The sequence below is a fragment of the Entelurus aequoreus genome, linkage group LG23 (assembly GCF_033978785.1).
Source record: "Entelurus aequoreus isolate RoL-2023_Sb linkage group LG23, RoL_Eaeq_v1.1, whole genome shotgun sequence".
In the NCBI taxonomy this organism is placed as follows: domain Eukaryota; kingdom Metazoa; phylum Chordata; class Actinopteri; order Syngnathiformes; family Syngnathidae; genus Entelurus; species Entelurus aequoreus.
In genome coordinates this window covers 36,362,231-36,375,746 of record NC_084753.1, presented here as the reverse complement: position 1 = coordinate 36,375,746, position 13,516 = coordinate 36,362,231, and the positions used below count along the sequence as shown (strand labels likewise).

General features: G+C 39.3%; 1 protein-coding gene and 1 non-coding gene across 3 annotated transcripts; both read right to left on the bottom strand.

Moving 5' to 3' along the window:
- Window positions 1–32: 32 nt before the first annotated feature.
- LOC133640608 (gastrula zinc finger protein XlCGF57.1-like) lies at window positions 33–11,253 on the bottom strand. 2 transcript variants are annotated; one of them, XM_062034124.1, is made up of 3 exons: window positions 10,853–11,253; window positions 8,199–8,381; window positions 33–1,999 (listed from the first exon to the last, which is right to left on the bottom strand). In XM_062034124.1, the coding sequence occupies exons 1-3, from the start codon at window positions 10,974–10,976 to the stop codon at window positions 441–443; spliced, it is 1,866 nt and encodes a 621-aa protein (XP_061890108.1). In that variant the 5' UTR covers window positions 10,977–11,253; the 3' UTR covers window positions 33–440. The 2 variants fall into 2 exon arrangements, with proteins under 2 accessions (XP_061890108.1, XP_061890109.1); XM_062034125.1 differs by lacking the exon at window positions 10,853–11,253 and having other exon boundaries at window positions 33–1,967; window positions 8,199–8,378.
- A 1,661-nt stretch (window positions 11,254–12,914) lies between these two features.
- Window positions 12,915–12,987, bottom strand: trnak-uuu (transfer RNA lysine (anticodon UUU)). The gene has a single exon. It is a non-coding gene; the product is annotated as a tRNA-Lys (tRNA).
- Window positions 12,988–13,516: the final 529 nt, after the last annotated feature.

The following is a 13,516-nucleotide window of genomic DNA, read 5'->3' as shown; positions in this document are numbered from 1 at the left end:
ACAGACAAGAAGCAAGGAATCAAACAGAGACAGAATTCAATTTAGCTCATTGAGGAGAAACGTCTGGGCTTCCACAACGCTCTGGCAAAAGGTTGCACGCCTCCTCTTTTATTTGGACTTTCCCTGATTACATGGCAACAGCTGTTTCTAAGGGGAGAGGGGGTCGTAAACAGCCGTCGACCTTTGGTCACAAAACAGTTCAAAGAAAAGATGCCTGGAGCTTGCGTCAGTTCCTGCTTCCTCTCCACTTTGTAGATCTCGGGTCAAGACAAGATCTTCCTGTGGATTACAATAGATCAAAGAAACCGACACCTTCATGTCGCTTCCCATCCTACACAGTGGAGTTTTACAAGCCTTTTGCTTGGTAAGATCAAAGACGGCTTTTGTCCTCTCGCCGGGAACTCATGGCAACACAAAGTTTTGTGATAACTTAGATACAATTATTCTGACAACTGCATCTTCAATTTGCTGCTGCTGTTCTCACCAGCACACTTGTGTTTCTTACACTGGTACTTATAAGAGAATCGTTCACCACACACACTGCAACTAAACACTTTCTCTCCGGTGTGTATTCGCATGTGTCGTCCAAGTGTCGCTTGGTCACAGAAGCTTTTGTTGCAGCTTGAACAGAAACATGATTTCTCACCAGTGTGCGTTCGCATGTGCACTTTTAAATTCTTCTTGTGTGCAAAACCTTTGCAACAGATTGAACAGATAAAAGGTTTTTCTCCGGTATGTACTCTGGCGTGTCTTTCCAAATGGTACTTTTGAGGGAATGTTTTATTGCAAACTGAGCATGGGAATGGTTTTTCTCCGGTGTGTGTTCTCATGTGTGTTTTCAAATCGTGACTTTGTAAAAAACCTTTAGTGCAGACGGAACAAATAAAAGGTTTTTCTCCAGTGTGCGTTTTCATGTGTACTTTCAAATTTTGACTTTGTACAAAACCTTTACCACAGACTGAACAGAGAAAAGGTTTTTCTCCAGTGTGCATTCTCATGTGTACTTTTAAATGCTGTGTTTGTACAAAACCTTTACCACATTCTGAGCAGGAAAAAGCGTTTTCTCCAGTGTGTATTCTCATGTGTACTTTCAGATCACAGCGGTAATTAAACGTTTTGTCACAGTGAGAACATGGAAAGTGTGTGTTGTCAGTGTGACATGTCTTGTCATCTTTAGAGTCTTCATCATCATGTTCTCCAGTGTGTAATCTTTTGTGTCTTTTCAAACATTGACTTTGTGTAAAACTTTTGCCACAGATTGAACAGGAAAAGGGCTTCTCTCCAGTGTGTATTCTCATGTGTACTTTCAAATTTTGACTTAACACAAAACTTTTACCACATACTGAGCAGGAAAAAGGTTTTTCTCCAGTGTGGATTTGCATGTGTTCTTTCAACCCGTTTTTTCTTGAAAAACATTTCCCACATCCTGAGCAAATAAAAGGTTTTTCCCCGGTGTGTGTTCTCATGTGTACTTTCCGATAGCGATGACTAAAAGTTTTGTCGCAGTGAGAACATGTGAAGTGTGTGTTGTCAGTGTGACATGTCTTATCATCTTTAGAGTCTTCATCATCAGTGTCAGGAGAGTGTGACGTTGTGTCCTCACTATCTGATAGTGGAGCTAAGAGCTTGTCTGCTTGTGATCCTCCACAGTGGTCTCCATCAGCTTCTGTTGTCATGTGTTGAGTTGAGCTGCTGCTTGGAGGCTCCGCCTCTCTCTTCTCCTCACTTTCACCTTTGACCTCATCATCTTCACTCTTCACAGGGACACCAGTCACTGGGAACTCCTCCAACCATTCAAGCTGCTCTACCTCCTGACTGATGCTGTGTTCCTCCTCTTCCTCTTTAATTTGGGGGCTCAGTGGGTCCTCCTCTTCCTTTTTAAGGTGCAGATTCTGTGGCGCCTCCTTTTCCTCTTTAATGTGGGGGGGTTGTGGCTCCTCCTGCTCCATCCTAAATCTCCACTCCTGCTGCTCGGGAAGAACATTTTTTTCACAGACGTCTGCACGACACAAAAAAACAAACACATGCTTCAGAATTGTCCAGCTTTGCTCAGTCACATGACACATTCAGTACGTTTAGTACTATAGAAAAACAAGTTAAGGTATGAACTTGCCCAAGTAAATAAGACCAAACCGTGTGGGGGACTTTTTTTTTCCACAAGTATGGGCAATACGGCATTAAATGTTTATTGCAATATATTATTCAACAGATAAATTGATTTAAAAAAAAGGAAATGATGTAACATATTACATCATTGCCATTTGCATTAATTTTCTCAAAACTATTATTTATCTAATTGTTGATTTACTGTTAATATCTGGTTACATTTTGGCACAGGGGTTAGTGCATGTGCCTCACAATACGAAGGACCTGAGTTCAATCCCGGGCTCTGGATATTTCTGTGTGGAGTTTGCATGTTCTCCCCGTGACTGCGTGGGTTCCCTCCGGGTACTCCGGCTTCCTCCCACCTCCAAAGACATGCACCTGGGGATAGGCTGATTGGCAACACTAAACGGTCCCTAGAGTGTGAATGTTGTCTGTCTATCTGTGCTGGCCCTGCGATGAGGTGGCGACTTGTCCAGGGTGTACCCTGCCTTCCGCCCGAATGCAGCTGAGATAGGCTGCAGCACCCCCCGCTACCCCGAAAAGGACAAGCGGTAGAAAATGGATGGAAGGCATGCAAAGAACTCAGAAAATGTTTCCCATTTGGCAACTCTATCCTGTAGCCACGCCTCCTCAGCTATTATACTTCCTGTGTTTTGACCTCTGTTTTTTGACATTCGTCACGTCAAAAATGTACCTTCTCGCTGGCGACTAATAAATACTAACAGTGTTCGGATTGTAATCATCAAAGTATGAATAGCAGCAAACTACACAACCGTCAACGTTTCATTAAAAAAAAAACCACAAAGTGACATTTTGACGCAAAAATGAATGTTTAAAAATGTGGAAATCCACATGTCTGGAATTGAAACCGCATCCTACAGATGTCCAACATTCCTACGCTTTAAATGCCCCCGTATCACAGATATAGGGTCATAAAAACAAGATCTACTCATATTTTTAACAAGAATAGGGGAAAATATTTCCACTCTTTACATGTTTACACCATCAATGTTGATGCGAGTGGTGGTGCTGACTCGCGTCCCACAGGAAAAACACGAGTGATGACGTCACGACTATGTCGACAAATTTATTTGTTGGCGACTGTGGAGGGAAATGGGTCAGCGCTCTTGCAGGAGCAAAGGTCACCGCCTCTGGCAATGGTGTCGAGGGTGGAGCATTATCAGCTAGGGGCGGGGCATGTGTGGGACGGCGAGACACAGCTGGCAGGTGATTAGATTTCACAGGTGGTACGTGTTAATCTAATCATCTGTTGTCTTTAACAGCAAGCAGCCGGGTAGCAGAGGGGGAGAGAGGATTGGGAGTGACGGCAACGTCACGACATGCCGAAAGACATTTTTGAAAGTCTTGTTAAAAACATTAAAAACTTTGTTAAACCTGCACGCTTGGCTGTTGTGCCGTGTCTACAGTGGAGCTGCGAGGAAGCGACTTCCACAGCGACACATTTTATTTTCACCCCTAGTCATCGATAGCTTTTCTTCTCGTATGGTTTCTTTATTCATCGCTCCAAGCACCGTTTGTAAGTGTAACAATATAGATAAAACAATTCCTACTCACTTAACCCATGTTTGTTGTCTGTAGGAGTGTTTGTATACATATTTGTACGTGCTATCGCAATGTAATTAAGCTAGCGTTGTTAGCATGAGCTAATATGCTAACACCTTCACAAGTGTGTTTCAGTGTTATTAACTTACAACGGCATTCTTTTTATATTGTTACAGTTTCACAAATCCCTCTGTAAATTCACCAAAACGTCACGGTGGAGTCATTGAGTGTGTTCATCTGACTGGAGCGCTAACTTCCCCAGCTAGTGGGTCCATGACAGTCTGAGTATTTGATATTCAATTATTGGAATAATAGAAATAATATAAGAGAATGACGGCTTTTTATTAGTCATACTGCTGCAAGTGCACTACTATTGTCAGAGTTTGTTGGTGACGAACCCCAAGATGCAGAGAAGGCGGCAGGCATTGTGCAAGGAAACATGATTGAATTAAACTCTATAACCAAAAATAAACAAAAGGCGCGCACAAGGCGGAGAACAAACTAGGCTATGAACTAAAATAGCACAAAGGCTAACTGTGGACAAGAAACAAAAACACTTACTGTGACACGAAGGCACTATGACTAGAGCGGAGTGAACAAAAGTAGACAGAGCTACAACGAAGTATAGTGACAGGTAGTAGTGACATTGACAGGTAGACACTACAATAATCCAGCAGTGACTGGGGGGCAGGGCCGGTATAAATAGCAGCTGGCTGATTGGCACCAGGTGTGGCCCCGTGCCAATCAGCCACAGCTGAGGGGACAGCACTCAGAGAAACAAACAGGAAACAGAACCAAAACAAGAGCACTGACAGGAAATACAACCAACTCAGAGGAAAAACTAAAACACAACCAAACTGTCAGGGGCAAGCCTGACAACTATCAGTCATTACACCACAGATAAATGTGTGTTTACTTTATGAAATATTAGGATTTCACTACACTGCAAAAAGTCAGTGTTCAAAAACAAGAATAAAAAATACAAAAATGAGGGGTATTTTATTTGAACTAAGCAAAATTATCTGCCAATAGAACAAGAACATTTGGCTTGTCAAGACTTTCCAAAACAAGTCAAATTAGCTTACCTCAATGAACCCCAAAATAAGTATATTCTCACTCGTAACAACTGTACTACTATATGAGTACGTATTTTCTCTTGTTTCATTGAAAATAAAACAGCAAAGTCCATTTGGCTGTCATCTGTTTTAATATGAGACACAATTGTGTCAAAGTCATGATTTTTTTGTTCATGCTTGAAATAAGAAATGATGACTTTAAAAAAGTAGTTTTATACTTGTGAGTGTTGATGACACAGCTTTGCAACAGTTTCTATTCTAGTTTCAAGCATGTTTTACTCAATATAGGTCATCAAATCTCAGCAACAAGCTGTAATATCTTACTGAGATCATTTAGGACCAAAACACTTAAAACAAGTAAAACACTCTAACATAAAATCTGCTTAGTGAGAAAAATTATCTTGTCAGACATAAAATAAGCAAATATCACCCTTACTTAGATTTCAGTTTTGCAGTGTAGTAAACATCTCATTACAGTTGCACAATATAAATGATATAAATTTGGCCAAGTATAGAGCCTTTATTATTGTAGTCACACATTCTTTTGCGTCAGCAAATTTGACAGCGAAAAGCCAACGAGTGCATCCTCAACACACTGTAGCGTCCTCACTAGCGGCTAACATTCCTCCACAGTGCAAAGCCACTTCTAATTTAACCGCAAGCTAGAGCTCATAAATGTAAACAAAAGGTGGGCAGATGGATACAAATATCGACAATAACGATGCCAAGTATAAAGTTAAAGTACCAATGATTGTCACACACACACTAGGTGTGGTGAAATTTGTCCTCTGCATTTGACCCATCCCCTTGTTCACCCCCTGGGAGGTGAGGGGAGCAGTGAGCAGCAGCGGTGCCGCGCCCTGGAATCATTTTTGGTGATTTAACCCCCAATTCCAACCCTTGATGCTGAGTGCCAAGCAGGGAGGTAATGGCTCCCATTTTTATAGTCTTTGGTATGACTCGGCCTGGGTTTGAACTCACAACCTACCGATCTCAGGGCGGACACTCTAACCACTAGGCCACTGAGTACAGTTGTGCAGGTGTTTTTGCATTATTTGACACAGACTTGTCCAGGATTTTCCACTTTTTCACCCCAATGTTTATAAACGCTGTCCTCCACGACGGCTTGAGTTGTGACGTTGGTGAAAAAAATGTTCTAGGTTTCTGTTCACTGGCTTCAATCACGCATAAAATGATTTGTTCTACAGCCACAAATGGTTGAACTTGCACTTACCATCTGACACAAACAACTCTGCTTTGCTGTGGGATTTCGTAATATCCACCTCTAGCTAAACTCTACTGTAACATACACAGCACCGCCCACTTATGCTGAAGAAATTCTAATCGGGCTGCACAGCTAATTAGTTTATGAATTTGTTTTATATTAAATTATTGTCTATAGAATTTTTGAGTCCTTCCAAGGAAGATATTTTAATAGAATTTAAAGGCCTACTGAAAGCCACTACTACCGACCACGCAGTCTGATAGTTTATATATCAATGATGAAATCTTAACATTATAACACATGCCAATACGGCCGGGTTAACTTATAAAGTGACATTTTAAATTTGCCGCTAAACTTCCGGTTCGAAACGCCTCTGAGGATGACGTATGCGTGTGACGTAGCCCGGCGAACACGGGTATGCCTTCCACATTGAAGCCGATACGAAAAAGCTCTGTTTTCATTTCATAATTCCACAGTATTCTGGACATCTGTGTTCGTGAATCTGTTTCAATCATGTTCATTGCATTATGGAGAAGGAAGCCGAGCAAGCAAAGAAGAAAGTTGTCGGTGCGAAATGGACGTATTTTTCGAACGTAGTCAGCCACAACAGTACACAGCCGGCGCTTCTTTGTTTACATTCCCGAAAGATGCAGTCAAGATGGAAGAACTCGGATAACAGAGACTCTAACCAGGAGGACTTTTGATTTGGATACACAGACGCCTGTAGAGAACTGGGACAACACAGACTCTTACCAGGATTACTTTGATTTGGATGACAAAGACGCAGACGTGCTACTGTGAGTATGCAGCTTTGGCTTTTTTTTGCGTATGTACGTAACTTTTTTAAAATATATAAGCTTTATGAACCTTGGGTTAGGTGAACGGTCTTTTGGGCTGAGTGATTGTGTGTGTTGATCATGTGTTTGAATTGTATTGGCGTGTTCTATGGAGCTAGGAGCTAGCAGAGGAGCTAGGAGCTAGCATAACACGTACCGTACCGTACGTGCGCGTCACGTACGTAACTTTTAAAAAATATATAAGCTTTATGAACCTTGGGTTAGGTGAACGGTCTTTTGGGCTGAGTGATTGTGTGTGTTGATCAGGTGTTTGAATTGTATTGGCGTGTTCTATGGAGCTAGGAGCTAGCAGAGGAGCTAGGAGCTAGCATAACAAACACGCAGGTGTTATTATGCAGGATTAATTTGTGGCATATTAAATATAAGCCTGGTTGTGTTGTGGCTAATAGAGTATATATATGTCTTGTGTTTATTTACTGTTGTAGTCATTCCCAGCTGAATATCAGGTACCGTGAGTATGCAGCCTTGGCTGCTAAACATTCGATAACTTGACCGTATGTGCGCGTCACGTACGTAACTTTTTAAAAATATATAAGCTTTATGAACCTTGGGTTAGGTAAACGGTCTTTTGGGCTGAGTGATTGTGTGTGTTGATCAGGTGTTTGAATTGTATTGGCGTGTTCTATGGAGCTAGGAGCTAGCAGAGGAGCTAGGAGCTAGCATAACAAACACGCAGGTGTTTTTATGCAGGATTAATTTGTGGCATATTAAATATAAGCCTGGTTGTGTTGTGGCTAATAGAGTATATATATGTCTTGTGTTTATTTACTGTTGTAGTCATTCCCAGCTGAATATCAGGTCACCCCCGGCTCTCACAGCATCTTCCCTATCTGAATAGCTTCAACTCCCCACTAGTCCTTCACTTGCACTTTACTCATCCACAAATCTTTCATCCTCGCTCAAATTAATGGGGAAATTGTCGCTTTCTCGGTCCGAATCTCTCTCACTTCATGCGGCCATCATTGTAAACAATAGGGAACTTTGCGTATATGTTCAACTGACTACGTCACGCTACTTCCGGTAGGTGCAAGCCTTTTTTTTATCAGATACCAAAAGTTGCAATCTTTATCGTCGTTGTTCTATACTAAATCCTTTCAGCAAAAATATGGCAATATCGCGAAATGATCAAGTAGGACACATAGAATAGATCTGCTATCCCCGTTTAAATAAAAAAATTCATTTCAGTAGGCCTTTAAGACATTCTAAGGCCTTAAATTCAAATGATCAGATTTAAGACTTGAAGTCTATGAGCATGAACGGATTAAGTCTACTTGGATGAGAGGCCAAACGTCTTCTAAGACAAAGTGAACAGTCCAGTTGTGATGGACTGAATGCCCTGAGAATAAAATTATATGTGGATGTTGTGCTTACTTGGACTGTGAAGAAGCTGTGAGGACTCAGGTGGTTTGTCTTCATGCTCTTCAGTCTTCACAGAGACAACAGTCAGTGGAAACTTGGTGAGATCAGCCTCCTCCTGCCCTAGAAGACGCTCTTCCTCCTGAGTGAGCCACACTTCCTCCTCTTCCTCTTTAATGTGGGAGGGCTGCTGGATGTCTGTTGGGTAAATAAGTAAATCAAGATTAAGGAAGAAGAGAAATAGTTTTTGACTGACGCTGTTAACACAATGAGATTATTTGTGTTCTTTTGTGTGCTGTGTTAAAAGTGTCTAGCTAAACAATCAATAACACAGGAAAAAGTTCCTTTTGTCAAAATGGGGAGCAACTTGAAAAGCCTTCATACTTCTAACATTAACCTTGTAATGGCATAGTCCGACACCCAACCATAAATTACATATACTTTTCAAATGTTCTTGTAATCAGACAATATTTTCGGTATGTTCGATGGAATTTTTTATTTATTTACTTTTTTAGGTGCAAATTCCATCTGATATATGGTTTGATTGATTGATTGAGAAGTTTATTGACATCTTAAAGAATTGAATCCATGTGATGCTTTAAAAAGGCAAATGGATGGCACAAAAAGCCAAAAGGCTTGTTTCCATTGTGGTCCATTAAATATTCATCACATTTGATACATTCACTAATAAAATATACATAACCTGTAACATGTATATAAAAAATTACCTAATTTTTTTTAAATAAATGTTGTACATATACACAGTATACATGTCAGGTGATTTGAAAAACTATATACAGTGTTTCCCACACATTAATTTATTTGTGGCGGCCCGCCACGAAAGAATTACGTCCGCCACAAATAAAAAATAAAAAAAATAAAAAAAAATTTAAAAAGTATTTTTTTTAATAATTGTTTTTTTTTTTGTCCTGTCCAGCTTTTCAGGCAAATCATATAGTTGATGTAGATGCCCATATAGGCTGTTCAGATTTACTTTACAAAAGAGAAGTGTAGGATACTTCTCTTGTTGCCTTATTTGTATTTGACCACTACTGTTTTCTGTTTATTTGTTACTGACTGTCGCAGGACACCTCTGCCTCTGTTTCACTTTATGTTGCTGGTAAATAATATGGTTGCAGTAGTAGGCTAAAGTTAAATTATTTAGTATGCCCTAATTAAAGGGGCAGAGCTTTAAGAGACATTTTAGCTTTTATATTTTATAAGATATATTTTTTGTAAGAACCACAATTAATAAATATACTTCAGTGAATAACTTATTGTTCAAATCTGTATATAAATATGTACATAAAGTGTTGTAATTATCTTGTAAAATGGATGGATGGATGGACGTTTAAAACAAAACTGTTATTATTTATTAGTAAGTATACATTTTTTGAGCCTTTTTAGAGAAAATCATATCATTGTAGTAAATTATGCAAATTACTCGATGATGTCATGGTGACCACGCCCATAGCCACGCCCCCAACGCCACAGGTATCTTGGCAGTTTATGGGAAACACTGATATATACAAAAAATGGGGGGGGTGGGGGGGGGGGGTGTATACACTATGTACATGAGATCCCAAGAAGTATATGAATAAGAAGACATTCTTATTCATATACAGAACACTTTCAGTAAGTCGGCCTGGTCAGTAAGGAGCGCAAATGTGTGGAACTCAGTACCTGAGGAGGTTAAACTGGTCACCACTTACAATACCTTCACACAAAAATTTAAAATGTGGCTTATCAACGCCTGCAGCTGCCAGCACTAAAAGATGAGCCTGCTTTGATGCTAAGTAATGTTATGTTGTGATGTTGTATTTTATTTTTTATCATATCGTATATGTATTTTTCTCTCTCTTTCTTTTCTTTTAACTTGTAATTGTACCGCCTTTTTTACATCATGGCCAGGGGACTACAGATGAAAACTAGCCTTCTGGCTAATTCTGGCTTTTTTAACCATGTGTAGTCATGTGTTTTATGAAATTGCATTGTCCCCTTTGAAATAAACTCATCCATTTTCTAACGCTTGTCCCTTTCGGGGTCGCGGGGGGTCACTGGAGCCTATCTCAGCTGCATTCGGGCGGAAGGCGGGGTACACCCTGAACAAGTCTCCACCTCATCACAGGGCCAACACAGATAGACAGACAACATTCACACACTAGGGACCATTTAGTGTTGCCAATCAACCTATCCCCAGGTGCATGTCTTTGGAGGTGGGAGGAAGCCGGAGTACCCGGAGGGAACCCACGCAGTCACGGGGAGAACATGCAAACTCCACACAGAAAGATCCCGAGCGCAAGATCGAACCCAGACCTTTCGTATTGTGAGGCAGATGCTCTAACCACTCTTTCACCGTGCTGCCCGAAATAAACTCATCTTGATCTTAACATAATGAACCTTTTTGAGCAACATTTTTTTTTACATATGATGTCAATTAAAAAAAACTAATTCCAAAACTACTTCAAACTGTCATACTATGTTTTTTCAACATATTACATTTTTATCTTCACTTTTTTGTGATTTTGGTGGCTGGGTCAAAATAAAACCAAAACACTGCATCATTCTCACAAGACAATTCGCCTTCCAATCGACAATCTATATAGAAAAAATAAGTGAATAAATAAATATGACGTAAGTAAACATGTGAGAGTAAGAAGTAAACAAACCTGTTCTGTGTAACACAACTCGATGTTTCTTGAAAACAACGTCCAGTAGTTGATGTTGTCGCTCCTTCTCCTCTTTTGTTGGACAAAGTTCCTCTTCGTACTCTGCTATCGTTCTTTCGCACATTTTCACACAATCACAACACTTTACACTCACACTTGATCTCTGCTTAGCGATGTGTTTTGATCACTTCCGCCTCTCTTTGTTAGCAGCTAACAAGCTAAGCTAACTAGTAAGCTATGCTAGCACGGATATCTTCAAGTTAACGTGCACTCAGACTAATGTATCTGGATACAAACAATTAATAACGATATTTACTCTATTACACGAGACAAATGTGTACATGTACGTGCTGAATAACAACACAGTACTGTAATAACCACAATAACGTCTTCCCCGTCGAACGCCATTTTGCTTGTTCTTCGTCCTGTTTAGTTCACGCGCAGTGTTGTCAGATCTCGCGAGAGAAACAAGTACAAACGATATAGTAAAGTAAACATGTCTATTGTACATTTTCAAAATAAATACACTATTTCCGTTCTAGTTCTCAAACATTAAACGAGATATTAAAAAAACACTCTCGTTAAGAAAGAACAAACAAAAGAAACGGGGAAAAATATTGCTCATTACTTATTAATGTGTCTTTGATGGTAGTCTTTTTTATGTCTTGTAGAATGTGGTAGGTTTTCATGACCATTTTGTTTTCTTTTGTCGTTACAGGTTGCATTCACCTGACGTCACGTCCGGCTCATTACCAATACGAGGCTCGAAGCCAGCGATTTTTATTTATTTATTTTTTTTAAATTATTGAACAACAAACATACATTTATAAATCACACAAAAGTCAAGGCCCTTTCAATATCAAATAAAGAAAACATAAGCAATTACAGATAATAAAAAATAGGGGGAAAAAATAGGGAAAAAAAGGGCTACCTAAATCCCTTTAAATGTTTTTAACAAAGATACCAATTCAAGGGCTTTTGTACTCTTAATCATTCTCCAAGATTTGATTGATAATTTTTTAATTTTTTTATTTCTTATTTTATAAACCTTTATTTATAAACTGCAACATTTACAAACAATTGAGAAATAATAATAATCAAAATAAGTACAAAAACCGTACAAAAACAGCGCCAGGGGGTTGTAAACTCAATAAAAGAATGCAAAAAAAATACAAAAAATAAAATAAATTAAAATAAAATAAAATAAAAAAAAAAAAAAAAATATATATATATATATATATATATATATATATATATATATATATATATATATATATATATATATATATATATATATATATATATATATATATATATATATATATATATAACAAAGTGCAAAGCCATAGGCTCACACAAATTCAGTAAATAATTAAAATTTGTAACACAGCATCATAGTTTTCACAGCTTTTTGGTTGTTAGAGGTAGTGAGTGTTTTAATGTACAGTTCTAATTCTTTTTTAAAGGCACAAAAAACAGGTCGGGTATTGAGAAACTTACATTTATGAATATAGAACTTAGCCAATTGTATAATGAGGTTGCAAAGGTAAAATTTGTCATACAGTGTAAATCCAAATAGCACATGTTTAAAACAAAGCACAAATGTGTCATGAATATTGTCCAGGATGAAGCGACAGATGCCTGCCATAGTGATGGAGTGCTTTCACGATTTGATTGATAATTGTAAGGTAGGCCAGCGAGTGTCTGTTGTCATAACGTTCTTACTTATGTTCTTCTTCTTTTTAATTTCCGGCAGACTGGACACGTCTTAGCCATACAGCTGCTCTCCAGTGGTCTTTATTTGCTTGATGTTCCCAGCTTAATATGCTTTTCAGTGAAATGTCCTTGTTTCCAGTTTCTGACAGTTTTGCGTGAATTTTAACCCTCTCCTCATTGTACTTCATTGCAGTCTTTGAGGATATGGGTTTTGATCGATTGAGACTTTTATTAGTAGATTGCACAGTACAATATTCCGTACAATTGACCACTAAATGGTAAGTTTTTCAACACGTTAATCAATTCATGGTAAAATTAGCTTTTGCTGGAAGATAATGAGATTTACCGCCTGAACAGGGACTTGAACCCTGGACCCTCAGATTAAAAGTCTGATGCTCTACCGACTGAGCTATCCAGGCTCTTTAAGGTCATGCTTTCTTCCTCTCCAATCACCAATCCTTAGCACACAGTGCCCCGGCCTCAGTCTTGTATACACCACACTGCCTTTCCTTCCCATTTTAAAACTTTGTACGTGTTTTTTGTTGGATTTTAATGAAAAATAATACCTTCCCTCACTCTTACTGAGTGCATGAAATGTTTCCTCCTCCCTGTACCGCTGGTCCCTATATTGTAGTTCCCAGTGTTCTCCCATCACCCTCTCAGTGTGGATTAAAGACCCCCAGCCCTGCCATTTGGCCCAGTAGTTCAGCGCCAGTTCGCTCCTTCTCACTTCTGAGGAAGTTTGATCCGTTTCTACCAAATGAGTTTGACTAGGAGTCGTTCTGAACGCCTCTGTGCATGCCCCAATTGCTTCAGTCTGTATGATATCTAGCTGTTTAAGGACGGACGGGGCAGCAACCCCATATATAATGCAACCGTAATCAATATTTGATCTAATTCCTGCTTTATAAGCGCTCATTAATGTTTCATTGCTAGCGCCCCAGTCTG

Coding starts and splice junctions, on each gene's coding strand:
- LOC133640608 (XM_062034124.1), bottom strand. CDS start 10,976: ATGTGCGAAAGAACGATAGCAGAGTACGAAGAGGAACTTTGTCCAACA. Junction 8,382..10,852: donor AGTTGTGTTACACAGAACAG/GTTTGTTTACTT, acceptor TTTACCCAACAG/ACATCCAGCAGCCCTCCCAC. Junction 2,000..8,198: donor ACAGCTTCTTCACAGTCCAA/GTAAGCACAACA, acceptor TGTGTCGTGCAG/ACGTCTGTGAAAAAAATGTT.